The 15,471-nt window shown below is 41.1% G+C and overlaps 1 protein-coding gene across 4 annotated transcripts in view; it reads right to left on the bottom strand.

Moving 5' to 3' along the window:
* Positions 1-9,451: 9,451 nt before the first annotated feature.
* The window catches only part of OSBPL6 (oxysterol binding protein like 6), a 158,544-nt gene continuing 152,524 nt past the window's right edge, over positions 9,452-15,471 (bottom strand). For all 4 annotated transcript variants that reach the window (XM_052654694.1, XM_052654685.1, XM_052654702.1 and 1 more), the window contains 4 exons: positions 15,119-15,263; positions 13,590-13,716; positions 11,070-11,192; positions 9,452-9,800 (listed from right to left, as the gene is read on the bottom strand). In XM_052654694.1, the coding sequence (XP_052510654.1) occupies positions 9,692-9,800; positions 11,070-11,192; positions 13,590-13,716; positions 15,119-15,263 (504 nt within the window). In that variant the 3' untranslated portion in view covers positions 9,452-9,691. The remainder of the gene's footprint in view (positions 9,801-11,069; positions 11,193-13,589; positions 13,717-15,118; positions 15,264-15,471) is intronic.

The following is a 15,471-nucleotide window of genomic DNA, read 5'->3' on the forward strand; positions in this document are numbered from 1 at the left end:
CATCACTTCACGGCAACTATATGGGGAGAAAGTGGTAACAATGATAGATTTTATTTCCTTGGGCTTCAAAATCACTGTGGACAGTGACTGCAGCCACAAAATTAAGACATTTGTTCCTTGGAAGAGAAGCTATGACCAACCTAGACAGTATACTAAAAAGCAGAGACATCATTTTGCCCACAAAGATTTGTATAGTCAAAGCTATGATTTTCCCAGTAGTCATGTATGGATATGTGTTGGACTGAAAGATTGTTCCTGAACCCCGAAAGACACTGGGATTCTTGGCCTCTGGAGGAGAAGAATTCAGTCTGGGGCCAGTGACAAGGCTTGATCACTCAGAGCTTTTGTGTAATAAAGTTTTATTAAAGTATAAAATATAGAGAAAGCTTCTGACATAGACATCAGAAGCAGGCAGAAGTCTTTAGCCAGATGTTATATAGCTACTAGCAAACTGTTAATTATAGAAAGATGTCTCAAAACTCAGAGTGGCATTGGGCCCCTCACCTACAACACGCATTTTGAGATAACACTGGCAACAGTGAGTCATCCCAGGCCATAAAAAGATTGACATGAATCTTGAAGAGGGGCAGATTTCCAAGTAAATATATAGTTTCATTAACATAGATTAGGAGAACAATGTATGAGTAAAACATACTGGTTTGTTGAGCCCTTATCAGTTCTGAGTCTTAAGTGGAGCTGACTAGAAGAAAAACAGTCTAGGGTAAATACATAGTTCATTAACATAGCTTAAGACAAACATTTCCATAAGAAAAATGCATTGGTTAGCTCAAGGTTTCAGAAAAGTTAAGTTCAGGTAGAACCAGGTGTCATCACAGCAACACAGAATTTTAAGAGAAACCTCTTTTTAAATTCATATAGACAAGGGGAAAAAAATCTAACACTTGTTTGTTTCCTCCTGGTGCTTAAGAGCTTAAGACAGAGAGAAAAAATGTCTGACACTTGTAGCCTATTTCCTCCATTTGGAGACCCCTGGCCTTCCTGTCTGTTACCCTCTCAGGACCATAAAAAGTCTGAGTGCAGAACTGATGCTTTTGAAAGGTGGTGCTGAAGAAGATTTTTGAGAGTCCCATAGATAGCAAGGAGATCAAACCAGTCAATCCTAAAGGAAATTAACCCTGAATACTCATTAGAAGGATTGATGCTGAAGCTGAAGCTCCAATACTTTGGCCACCTGATGTGAAGAGCTGACTTATTGGAAAAGACCCTGATGCTGGTGTCAGGCGAGTGTATGCTCCTCGGTTCTTTGTCTCGTCACAACAAAGATTTGGAGTGATGGACATTAAAGCCACCTTGGCGTGACACAGCTCTCGGGTCTTGGACAGACTGTGTTATAGCTCTCAGGTCTATGTTATAGCTCTTAGACAAATCAATGTTACAGCTCAATTTTATTTAGAAGATAGCAGGAAAAATGTTACAGCTCAATTTTATTTAGAAGATAGCAGGAAAATCCATCTTCGAGGCGTGAGGGCACATCGATCCAAAGACGCGAAGAGAAGAGTGCCCCAGCGTGCGGGGTGGGGAGCAGGGGAGAGCCCTTTGGCTCCTCTTTTTATCTGTTTTTTCCTCCCCCCTACCCCCGGGTCTGCCCTATGCAAATTGGGCTTAGTCAGGAGTGCTGTTCTACCTGAAGTCCTCACTCCAGTCCTCAGACCTTCCTTTGACCTTCTTCTATTTTCGCAGGCTTTTCCCTTCCGTGTCTTTTAGCCACTGCCATTTTGGACTCCTTTTCCCTATTCTACCTACTCAACACTGGGAAAGACTGAGAGTAGGAGGAGAAGGGGGTGACAGAGGATGAGATGGTTGGATGGCCATCACTGACTTGATGCACATGAGTCTGAGCAAACTCCAGGAGATACTGAAGGACAAGGACTCTTGGTGTGCTGCAGTTTATGAGATCAAAGAGTCAGAAATGCCTTAGCGACTGAACAACAACTTGTTAAGGCAACAATAGCAAACTAATAAAAGAGACTTCCTTGGTGGTCCAGTGGCTAAGACTGTGCACCTAATGCAGGGGGCTTGGGTCCGATCCCTCCTCTGGAAACAAGATCCCACACAGTTAAGAGTCCACACACCACAACCAAAGAGACTGCCTGCCGCAATGAAGACCGAAGATACCGCCTGCCACAGCTAAGACTGGTACAGCCAAAAGAATAATTTTTTAAAAAAGAAACTGATACAAGTATAGGCCTAGGTTTTGAGTATAACTGTAATTTATACAAGTGGAATCTAGGGTGTAACTAAAAGCGCTAGTATCATCCGCGAGTTAGCAGTTTTGCAAATATACTCCACTGACTAGAAAAAAATAAAAGTTTTGCTTTGTGGGTCCTCACATCTACTGAGAAGGTGGTATCATGTGAGATGGCACTTTGGAGACAGGCTTTTCCAGAATCTGTCAGATTTGAAGTGAAAATAAAATAGCTTCATGGATATGTTGTCAGGATTTGTCCCAGATACTAACAAATTAAAGATAAAACATTTAAATTAATAACCTAAGGGCTTCTGTTGTGCTGCACCTCACAGGCTTGCAAGCCCTGTACTTGCCAGGGGAGAAGAGAGAGCTGGGGTGGGGTTAGGGGAAACTTACCTGTCTGAACCAAGGTCCTTGAACTGACACCCCACTGTGTGCACAGCTGGCTAGGAGAGGACGGGCATCCTTACTCCCAAAGAAGGAGGCCGAGGTTACCTCTTATAGGAGACGACTTCTGGTTGGCTCATTGATTACCAGGGGAAGTAGCAGAGGGACCCGCCTCTCACTAAGCCTTCCATAACTATCCAGGTGGAGATGTTTTGATTTGAAGAGAACAATTAGCAGCTGGGGCCTGGGGCAAGTATGTAGGAAATGAGTATTAATCGTGTGAACTGAGTGTAGGTGAAGCAGGCACTGCGGAGTACTGAGGGCACCCAAGCCATCTTGAACGGCCAGATCAGACAGCTTCTCACCTAACACTAGATATAAGCACTTGGGCCAATTCAGCTAGACTGTGGAAAAATATCTTGCTCAATGAACAAAATTTAAAAGTTCAGAATGTTTCATTAAGTATTGGTAACTATATTCAGCAAAACTGTGAGGAATTTAGAAGATAACTTTGACCTCTTGGGACTGAGTCTGAAAATTACTGACTGAAGAAGCTTTGCTGGAAATGCCATCGTCCTGTGTGGCCACCTAGGTAGGTGCCTGCATATCGAGGTACCTCCTAGAAGAAAATGCACACAACCTAAAAGCTAGTGCGGGGGTTCCCTGGTGGTCCAGTGGTCAAGAATCTGCCTTGCAGATTGGAGCCCTGTTCTGGGATGATCCCACCTGTCTCTAGGCAACTAAGCCCATGTGCCACAAATACTGAGCCTGAGCTCTGGAGCCCACAGGCCACAACTCCTGAAGCACAGCACAGCCCAGCAACAAAGGCCCAGCCCAACAAAAAAAAAAAGCTAGTGTGGACCTACACTGATGACAAGCAGGCCTACATTGGTGACTCAAGAGATGGTATTTAAAAGGATCACTGAGACCCAGTCTTGGATTCGTTGCTGACTAGGGTCCTCAGCGTAGGCTACTTCCCTCCTCTTTATCATCGGCATGACATTATTTCAAGAGCCTTCATTCTGGATTCCTATGGCTTTGTCAGGGACTCTTTCATTACAAACAAGAGAAACCACTTCCCAGGGCTTCCTCGGCACTGCCAGCAAGTTCAGTGTTACCATTGTTCTGGACCGCAAAAAGATGTAAATGAATTGACTTACATGACTATTTTGATGTGAAAAATAGTTTGCTGTTTGCAAAGTATTTTAAATCTAAGTTTTTATCCAGCCTAGAACTTAATGAGACCTTTCTCCTGCAGTGTTACTATTTGATGGTGGATACTGAGGTGGGGGCATGGGAGGGGGTTGGATGCATATGCACAACAGCCTTCTAGAAAACTTCCATATGCAATTAACACAAGAAAATATGCAGATTTTGAAAACTGATAGAAGCAGATGAATTACTGCCTCAAGATGAAGGATGGTGTGATGGAGAAGAGTTGGATTAGTAAGAGGCAGAGAAAATGATTAGTGATGATGGATATGTCCATTATTGTAACTGGTGCTGATGTCAAGAGCATAGGCATATGTCAAAATGCATCCCATTGTACAGTTTAGATATGTGAAGTTTACTGTATGTCAGTTAAATAAAGTCAATGAAACTTCTAAAGTTAGCTTGAAATGACTGGAAGAAAAGTTTCTATTAACTATATTAGCTCCTACAGAAATAACTTAGTGAAGATAATTAAAGGGGCAGGGATTAGCTGTTAATACCTAAGATAAAAGAAGTAATCATTTTAGCATTATTCTGTCTTTAATAGTATTAAGTTGTGCTTACCCTATTAACTCAGGGCTTCCTACATGGCACTAGTGGTAAAGAACCTGCCTGCCAATGCAGGAAACGTAAGAGATGCAGGTTTGATCCCTGGGTCGGGAGGTCATAGCAACCCACTCCAGTATTCTTGCCTAGAGAATCCCAAGGACAGAGGAGCCTGGGGGGCTACAAGTCCATGGGGTTGCAAAAAGTTGGACACGACTGAAGTGACTTAACATGCACGCATGTACCTTGTTAACTAAGAATAAGAAGAAACAGAACTCAAATAGGATTATACTTTGCTTTCTGAAAGCTCAATATTCCTCTCTCCAAAACTGCTCTAATTTATATTTAAAAGGAAGAACTGAGAGAAAAAAATTTTTTGCAGAAAATAAAAGTGTTCCTTTTAAAATATTTTTTTCCTACCAGTCTGGAGATACTGAGAAAACTAATAATATGTAATAACGGTGTAATTTTTAATCCACAAACATTTAAAAGTAGTGTTCCACAGGGGCTGAACGCAATGGTTCTAATATTGATACACTAGCCTGCAACTGTGCATCAATGTTGCATATTTTACAAACACTCAATGGCATAGTGCAAATTAGGCATGTGCATTCCTGCCCCTCATTATTGTAGGACCAGAGGAAAAGAGAAAATGCATCAAGTAAGTAGTTATTTTGGAAAACAAAAGGATGCACATGACTAACAGAACTGTAAGCTGGAAATTATGGGATAAAGTAACCCATGAAAAATAATGAGTTAATTTTCTAAAAAGCCAATTAAAGACCAGCAAAATGTGGGAGTAAATTTACAAAAATCTGAGAGTAAATGGGCAGCAGCATAGCGCCCCCTGTAAGCTGCCTTAGTCACGGCCCTTCCACTGGCTTAAGATATTGGGGATGCTGACTCATCACAGCCATTTAAATTCATTCTTTCGATTTCACTTTGGAAAGATTAAAACTAGTCCTTTCTTGAACAATTTGCCATTTTCTCTAATAAGTGAAGGCTACAACAAGGTTTTACAATTCAGTCACAAATGTGTGTTCGTATAATCATGCATTAAACAAAGTCAGGTTTAACAGAATGATTCATGCAATGTATAGTTAAAAAGGATCAATCTTACAAAAGAAATTCAATGAAAACTTAGAGAATCTAATCCTAGTTTGATAAGCACTTTTTCTAAATCACTGGGAAGCTTTTTGGGAAAAAAAAAAAAAAGAAACCCAAATAGTTTCATCTTAGCTTCCATGACATTTTTTCCATCTTTCCCCCAAAAGAATATTTCTAGAACACAAAACAGATTCATAATTGTTTAATTAGATACAGTTTATATATCCTGAACATAATGGCTGCCATAGAAATATTTTGTACACAAGCTTTATTTACTGTGCCACAGTTATAATGTATCAACTTGAGTCAAGTGCAAACACTTATTACACCCCCTGGTGCAAGAGGAGCTCTGCTCCCACAAATACTTCATTATCTGGATGACAGAGTACAAGATGAGACAAGATGGATAATTAAAACCCAAGGTACTAACAAAATGTACATTTGATCATGATTATAAACTCTTCTCCAGCCAGAGCCATAATCAGAACTAAGCAAAACAGTTGGATCAGCTTCCTCTTTAACTCTGTACCCCCCTAGTGCTCCTTGGGGCAGGACCTAATGTAATGCTTAATTAGTGGAATCACTGGAAGTCCTAGGGGCCAGATTAATGAAGAGGAGCACAAGGTTCAGAAAATCGACAACCTGGCATCCTTTGTATGAGAAACTCCTTGATTTCTCTTACCAAAGTACATCTGGTAGTTTTCATGTCACGTACAATTGATATGTAATACTAAAATATCTCAAATGAGGCTTGTTTTTACAATTGTCTGGAATTTAAAGTAACCCATGAAAAGTAATAACTTAATTAAAAAACCCAATAAAATAACAGCAAAATCTGAAAGTAAATTTGCACCCTTGGTAGCAGCATATGGAAGCAAAATAATCGGCTCCTGGCTGGCCTCTGCACGTGCTGGTGTGTGCCATCGCTCTCTTCTGTCTAGCCACAGCCACAGGACCATCGTCAGTTATTACTGCTTTCCTGAATGACCCGCTCAAAAATATGCAGGAGCTTAGAGTCAATCACAGGGGAGGTATAAAGATATATTAAGTCCTCCTCTATCCTAGACTGTTTTGGGGTGGGGGGAAGTACCCCTGAAATGAAAAGGTTTATATCAAATTCTAAGAAATGTCATTTTATCAAGAATGATCTAATATCTAGTCTATCCTTTTGCTGTTGAACTAGTCTCAAAAGCCCCCAAATTATGCAGATGAATACAGAATCTTACAATTCTGCAATTATCAAATAAATAAAAAGTGAGAAAGAAATGAGAGATGGGACTGTTACACTGGTATGAATGTTTGAAGGGAATATTTGTGAATCAGGTACTACAGAAGCATTATCTAAAACTTGATCACTCAAACTGGAATTCTAATCAGTATATCTGAATCTCAAAAGAGTTACAAAGAATGTGGTGATTTTAATTAATTTGACACTCTTCTCATTCTCATCTTGAAATCCTATTAAGAGTTTCCGGTTAGCTCGGACCAACAGTCACCTACCTGGCTTGTACCTTTAACTTATTAGGTAATGAAGGTCCATCCTACTAGTTGTTCTCTTTCTCAAAGCCCATTGCGAGGTACAGTAGTTGCCTCCCTCTTGGGTCATGGGTCCTCATCCAGCCGCCTGATTGATATTATCGTTGGTTACCTTGTGTCTTACCTTCCTACTTGTAGTATCTTCTTATTTGCAGTACCTTTATTTTGCAGAATTTATCTTTAGGCTAAAATTTGGAGACTCTTCAGGGACATGCTAGTAAATACAGACAAGAACCACTGTAAATAGTATCTAAAACTTTACCAATTAAGGGAGAAAGACTTCTTTGAGGAAGCCCACAAAATTCTAATTAAAATTTAATCAAAATTAAAGGCATGTATCTCAGGATGCATATAAAAGGATGTCAAGATGAATGAGCAGAAAAAGAATCAATAATAAGGAACATGTTACTGCCAGGGGAAGCCACCAAAGACTTAGGAATAAATAGGAATTAAAAGCACTGAGGAACTGAGGGAGGGCTCTGCTTACATGCTCAGAGCTGGGAGTGTGCTTGATAATGAAACTGCCTTCTGAACCAGTGCATGCTGTACATATAAGGTATGAAAGGGAAAGTAAAGTTGCTCAGTCGTGCCTGACTCTTTGCGACCCCGTGGACTGCAGTCCACCAGACTCCTCCGTCCATGGGATTCACCAAGCAAGAGTACTGGGGTGGATTGCCATTTCCTTCTCCAGGGGATCTTCCCAACCCAGGGATTGAACCCAGGTCTCCCGCATTGCAGGCAGACGCTTTAACCTCTGAGTCACCAGGGTATGCTGCTGCTGCTAAGTCACGTCAGTCGTGTCTGACTGTGTGTGACCCCATAGACGGCAGCCCACCAGGCTCTGCCAACCCAGGGATTCTCCAGGCAAGAACACTGGAGTGGGTTGCCATTTCCTTCTCCAATGAATGAAAGTGAAAAGTGAAACTGAAGTCGCTCAGTCATGTCTGACTCTTCGTGACCCCATGGACGGCAGCCCACCAGGCCCCTCTGTCCATGGGATTTCCCAGGCAAGAGTACTGGAGTGGGGTGCCACTGGCCTATAGACTCAGATAAAAGGAGGAATAAATGTCTCCACCTAGTGGAGACTTCGGAGTTTTCCTGCATGCTCTCAGCAGTCTTGGTTTGATAGTGAAATAGCCATAATTAGGGACTGTTAGAGGAAAAGAAACAAAACTAAAATCAACACCTCATAATAAAAAAATCAGTAACCTTGTCACAGAGCTTAAAATGACACAGGAAATCTGATGATAAGAGTCTAAGAATAAAAATTTAACAGAATAAAATACATGTGATTTTATAATTCTCTAGGGATTCTCTAGAGATTTTTTAAAAAATATACAAGCATTTATATAATTATCTATATGTGGGAACTCAGAAATACTGATGCAAGTTCCTACAAAACTTCTATATATCAGTGGAGGAAAAAAACAAATTCTGAAATATACAAAACACATTTCTGCCCCTCATCTCCCTCCTTTTTTGTTGGGATGGATAAATTCCTTAGCTTAAATTTTATATTTCTGCCAATAGCAAGGTAAATGTTTAATCTGTGGCTATGTATCATACAGAAACACTTGATGAAAATGTGATATGTGATTTTGCATAGAACTCATTTAAACAATGCAAATAAGCTGCTAGTGTTCTTGCTTCCTTTCCCAGTGGAATTCCAACAGTGCAATGGGTCAGACACTGGATAGATGTGGGCTGCCCTGTGCTTCACTCAAAAATAGTTAGACTTACAGTAACCCACAGAAAAATTCTATATGCTTTCTGCTATTTCCTTCCAAAGTTTTAATACCAGTGACAAGTGTTCAAATCACATACGGATGTTGCCAAATAATAGGGCACACTGGGAGCTTAGGTGGAAGAGGGATGGTTTATTAACTGTACGCAGGACAGGAAACGGACGAGCAACGTGAATACAGAGATCTACTTAGCACACCTTTTCCTTCTTGCCCTACAGACATACGATATAGTAACCAATATATCAAAGTAAAGCATGTGTTGTTTGCTTTTTTCAAGCTATTTGTGTTAGTCTCATAATTCTTTTGATCCCGTAAAGTGAATCATGCCATGATTCAAAAGATCTGTCCTTCACATAAACCTAGGAGCGCACATTAAAAAAATGATTTATTGTACATCTTTGCATTTCTTAAGGCATGAACAATGGCGTACAGATGGAACGGGTTCTGAGAAGCATCACATCTCTCTTGAAAAGGCCAGCACAGGTACACCCCATCAAACAGACAAGCTCCAAGTCGGAGCTGACCAACTGCACGGCCCTGGAGCTCCTGCCAGGAGGGGACGGCGCTTCTGGAAAAGGACCAGATGCATGGTTCATGTGTCATGCTGCTTTAAACTCTCTGGATCAGCTTTTTAAGCACCAGTTACAGTTTGTTTCTCTTTACAGACTCTTCAGACTTTGGATTTTATGTTCTGCTCCTTTTATTCTGCTTTTTGAGGAGGGTGTGGATGTTTTTTAAGGAATATGGTTGCAGCAAAACAGAAAGGATCCGAAAGTGGTTAGAGGCCTTGTCTAATGCACTTCTGAAAGTTCATTATAAAGATGAATAGAAAAGCAAATGATTGGTTTTCAACAGACCCAGAAACCACGCGGAGCTCTAAGAAACATAATTGTGCATAGTTATTTATTCATTCAGAGCGTGATATGTTGGCTAGCTCTACGTTTCCAGTTTACCAGAGAACAGGGCTATCTACTTTGCTAAACCCAGGGTCCTTTCGCAGCTCCCAGTAGGTGTCGTTAGAAACCCAGGCTTCTCTTTGATTGGCATCAATCACTTTTCTGTGAAAATACACAAATCAACATTAGATGTAAGTCTCATTCACGTGACCTGATCATTGGAACTCCTCCTGTAGATAAGGTGTGTATTAGAATCAGTCCTTTGTAAGCCAGTGAACATTCTATCTGCTGGCTGATGATTTGACTATTTTTGACCAGAAATAAACTCATTTTTGTTGTGAAATGGAAGTGGGCAGTGTCCTAGCGAGAGGGGCTAAGAGCGGGGATAAGTCACCTGAAGGCAGAACTAGAAAGTGAAGTGGCCCAAACAAAGCACGTACAAACACTGTAACTAGACCCCAGACCCACAAGAATTTTCTTTGCTTCACTGATAGGGAAGGTATGCAGCCTCAGTAGCTGTAAGAGCTCTGCAGGGTCCAGGCCCAGTGAAGGCACTCTCGACATCTAAACAGCAGGACTGCAGTTCTGCTCCAGAACAGCCAGGAGAGGGCAGCTAAAAGGGGCATGAGGTTATTCTGAGCTGATGTGTCCTGATTCTAAAGGGTGGCAGATGGATCTGGAAACCACAGCTTAGTCTGTGTGATGTGTATATATATATATAATCCCTCAAATAATCCTGTAATAATCACCACGATCATACCACAGAAGGGTCAAATCTGAATGGATGCAAAGCTCTATATGATAGAGGGTGTTAGTGTTAGTCACTCAGCCATGTCCGACTCTTTGTGACCCCATGGACTGTAGCCCGCCAGGCTCCTCTGTCCTTGGGATTTCTCCAGGCAAGAATACTGGAGTGGGTTGCCATTCCCTCCTCCAGGGGATCTTCCCAAGCCAGGGATCTAACTGGGTCTCTGATATTGCAGGAAGATTGTTTACTATCTGAGATACCAGGGAAGCCCTTCCACATGAAAGAAGTAAAATTAAATACTAATGAAGCCAGAATGACCCTGTGGGCAATAGGGTCCCAGCTTATCTCTGGGTGAGGGAGTGGGAACAAGTTTCTACCATTCAAAAGGATGTAGCTGGAGGATAAGGAGCCTTTCGGGCAGGACCCTCACTCTTTATTGCTGCCCATGAAAAGAAAAGAGCTATTGAGCAGAATTTATTTCTGTGGTTACAAACTTCACGAGACCAAAAAATCTGATTCAATATTTTCACTGCCAAATACCAGTGAAAAAATCAGTTTACTTTTCTACCTCAAAGTGCCCTGGACATGAAACTATCCCTCATTTTCTTTTTACCCTAAGTTTTTCATTGCTTGTGGTAACCATTTGCAAAACATGAACTTGTTGCGGGAATAAACTGACTTACTTAAAAAATTTTGGTATATGTTCAAGGTTGTTTTCTTCCATGTATCGTCTTCGAGATCTCTGGAGTTCCTCTACTCTTTGCTTCTCTGCTGCTGCAGCTTCTAAATTTCCTTCTTCCAAAAATCTAAGCAGAAAGCAGTTTATCTTTTAATATATTATCTTCTTTACTGAGAAAAAAATCAGCCCATTTGCATAAACTTAAATTCTGGCTGCTATGAACATAACAGTCAACAGTAACACTCTGATAACGTCCCCTTGCCCCTGCCACAGTCTCTGTCTGCCGTCAGCTAAGATATTTTGTGTGTGTGTGAAAGTGTGAAAGTCACTCAGTTGTGTCAGACTCTTTGTGACCCCATGGACTGAAGCCTGCCAGGCTCCTCAGTCCATAGAATTCTCCAGGCAAGAATACTGCAGTGGGCCGCCATTCCCTTCTCCCGGGGATCTTCCCAACCCAGGTATATTGAACCTGGGTCTTCCGCATTGCAGGCAGAAGTGAAAGGGAAGTGGTCAGCTTCTCTGTGCTGTCTAGGGTTCCAAAACTTGAGATTTTTCTGGACGACTGGAGAGTCTGAGGTTAGAACATCATGAAGTCCCGGGCTCTGCTGCTTTTCCATGTTACAGTGAAGCACTTGTGAAGGGCTACTGCATGGGGGATGTGACCTGGCTGTTCTCCAGCTATGTTTAGAACAGATTGAGAGGGAGGAGCTCTCGCCTTTTATTGCAAAGAGTAAAACTGATGAAAAAAACTAGAAAAGGTAACAGCTGGGGGAAACTACAAAAGGCCACAGAAAGGAGATAGTAGTAAATGAGATTCAGAAAGGCAAGACTGAAACAGAACTGCGAAAGCAGACCCAATGGTGATCTGCAAATGTTTCAATTTCAAAATGAGAGCAAAGAACAGGGATACAATAGGACACACACTGTACAGGAAGCTTCTCGATAAGTCTGAATGTCAAACAGGGACACTGCATGTTCTAGAGAAAGGGAGGAACACAAGAAAACTGAATACTGAACATCCAATACTGGGGACACTTTGGCAGAAGACAGACAGAGCCACAAAGACACTGGAAACGGAAAATCTTGGATGGAATTTGTACGACATAGAATTTCTGTAAAGAGTAAAATTAATTCTGTAGCAATAGACAACATGAGTATAGAAATATGTAAGAATAATTTTTCAAAAATCAGAAGGTATTAAAGATACTGTATATTGAGTATATCTCACACTCTAGGGGATTGAAAACATGCTGGGAAAACTCCAATTCTTGACTCAAAATATTTCTAGGTATGGGCTTCCCTGGTAGCTCAGTGATAAAGAATCCACCTGCCAATGCAAGAGACATGGGTTTGATCCCTGGGTCAGGAAGATCCCCTGGAGAAGGAAATGGCCACACACTCCAGTATTCTTGCCTAGGAAATCCCACGGACAGAGGAGCCCGGAGGGCTACAACTGCTGGGGTTGCAAAAGAGTCAGATACAACTTAGCTACTAAACGACAACAATAATGATTTCTAGGTATCCCTGTATCTTCTCCTCTTATTCTTCACTGAAATGGATAAAGGAGATCAACCGTATGATGATGGATAGAAACTAAATTTTTGGTATACATAAGTATACAGATGTAGAAATATAATTAGTACACATGAAAATTACATAATATTACTATATACACGTGCGTGCTAAGCTGTTTCAGTCATGTCCAACTCTTAGAGACACTATCGCTGGTAGCCCACCAGGCTCCTCTGTCCATGGGACTCTCCAGGCAAGAATGCTGGAGTGGGTTGCTATGCCCTCCTCCAGGGGATCTTCCTAACCCAGAGACTGAGCCCACATCTCTTACGACTCCCACACTGGCAGGCAGGTTCTTTACCACTAGCGTCATCTGGGAAGCCCATTCCAGGTGAAGTTGCTCAGTCGTGTCCAACTCTTTGTGACCCCGTGGACTGTAGCCTACTAGGCTTCCCGTCCATGGGATTCTCCAGGCAAGAATACTGGAGTGGATTGCCATTTCCTTCTCCAGCGGATCTTCCCGACCCAGGGATTGAACCCAGGTCTCCCACATTGGAGGCAGACCCTTTAACCTCTGAACCACCAGGGAAGCCCATTAGTACATATATAACGTTATAATTATATAATGTAACACCAATGTTACTTGAATAAAAAAAGATGCTCCGTGTTAAAAAGTAATAGAAGTACAGAAGTATAAACACTGAGGTGAGGAGTGACTGTGTATTTAGTGAAGAGTTCAATAATTTGCAGACTTGGTAAATTGGGGAGCTGCACTTTTTGTTAAAAAACATCTGTGTTATCTTCTGTGGGGCACTTTTGTTGAGTTAATCTTCTATTATGATCATACTCTGAACACTCTTTTTCTAGGGTTAGAAGGCTCAATTGTTGCTGAGTGAATAAGGGAATGAATGCTTCAGTGACTAAGCAAAGGACGGTGATGAAAGCATTGATGACTTCTGCAAGCACCATGCCATGACCTGGTGTTCATTTCAAGCGCCACCGCTCTGCTCACCTCTGATCTGGCCGGAATCGGGCATCTGTTGGAGGAAGGAGGTCTTTTAGTACAGGATCTAACTCGTTGAGCTCAATAGCGAACCTTGTGAAGCCATAGTAGAGCTCGTAGTTGGTGGGCATGGAACCTGGAATGAAGCCAAGAGACCACTGTGAGATGCAAAGAGGTGCACAGAGCATGCAGAGGCTGACTTAACCCGGATGTTTTAATTAATACTCACACTAACATTAAATCATAGTCATAAACATTAGATTACAAATTTTGCACTTATTTATTTATTTGGCTGTGCTGGGTCTTAGCTGCAGCGTGTGACACAGTCAGCCTTCACTGTGGCATTAGAACACTTAGCTGCAGCATGTGGGATTGAGCTCCCTGACTAGGACTGAACCTGGGCCCCCTGTATTGGAAGCACACAGTCTTAGCCACTGGATCACAGGGAAGTCCCTAGATTACAAATTTTTAAAGAAATTAAATTGGTTTTATTTTGTAAGATGAAAAACTTTTATGTTGACCATCAGAACTGATAGATTCATATATTTAATAAAATCTAGCCTTTAAAATACAACTTTGCACATATAGTAGTCTTCACTGGCTAAACTACACCATAATTTTTCTCTCAAATATCCAACTGGATATCTAAATGTTTGCGTGATTAACTATGAGCAGCATTAAGATATCACCAGAAACACTTACAATTTATTTCCATTTAGAAGAGAAAAAAATTCAGATCTAATGTTTACTGGCACTTTTAAACTAAATTAGAAGGTAGAGCCGTTGCAGGTTCTGCACATTCATGTACTTCCAAGCTTCCAGAACAGAGCCTGAAGCTTAGTCACTACTCAGTACATAACTGACAAATAAATGAACTAACCACTCTACTAGCAGGGAATTTATATACTCAATTGAGGTCTCTACAGAAACTAACAGCTAATTTTGAAGTTAGGAATTAACTGACAAAATTGCAATGAAAATAAATATCATGTGGGTACTTGTTCCATTTGTACTTGATAGTCAATTATATGCTAGCGTATTACCAGAACTCTCTTGATGTCTTTTATTAAGTGTCAACATACTGTAGCTCTTTGCTGCTCAAGTAAAAAGATCACTTATTCTGGTTAAATAACTGAATTTCTGGATTATGGATGTTTGCAGGCTTTCCTTTGTTTTACTAAAACAGAGAATAAATAAACAACATGAGTACTTAAATTTGCATATTTCAATTATTTAAATGCTTTAATAAGTAAACCTAGCTTTGGAAATGTGGGCCTTACATTTAGAAAGATTTTACATGAAGCCCAATCTCTGACCACACATCAGATTTGGTCTCAATTCGACAACTCCTTATTATCAAATATTGTACTTATTAAACTTATAGATTAAGTATAAATGTAACTGTAATTGCCTTATGCATATACGTTTATAATCTCACTATTAAAGAAAAAAGGTGTACCTCACAAGATGATGGGACCTTCCCTACCTTCTGCCACTCATGGCGCCCCCTAGAGGCAGGACACTCAAGCCAGTCTCACCTGGTCTCCAGATGCACTTAGCAGAAGGGGCCACACCACAGTACAGCCCTTCATGCCATTTCCCAAACAGCCGGTGCACCACCTTCCCCTCCTGATCCATCACAACCCCCTGGACTTCATTCACATTAGAATTCCAGTAATTCACCTGGAAAAACCAAACTCCTGTTAAAACACCCCGTCTGTTTAATAACACCAATCCCTATAATTTTCATATGGAAAATTTCCTTAACCTTGATGTTTCTCAGGCAAGCCATTTCCAGACATCTATCTCAAAATGTCTGGCAAGGAAGGGTGGCTTTCTAAGCATTAGCTGGCTTAACTTTTAAGAAAGGGATGACCCCACTCCATGCTAG

Source organism: Budorcas taxicolor, chromosome 2, assembly GCF_023091745.1.
Source record: "Budorcas taxicolor isolate Tak-1 chromosome 2, Takin1.1, whole genome shotgun sequence".
In the NCBI taxonomy this organism is placed as follows: domain Eukaryota; kingdom Metazoa; phylum Chordata; class Mammalia; order Artiodactyla; family Bovidae; genus Budorcas; species Budorcas taxicolor.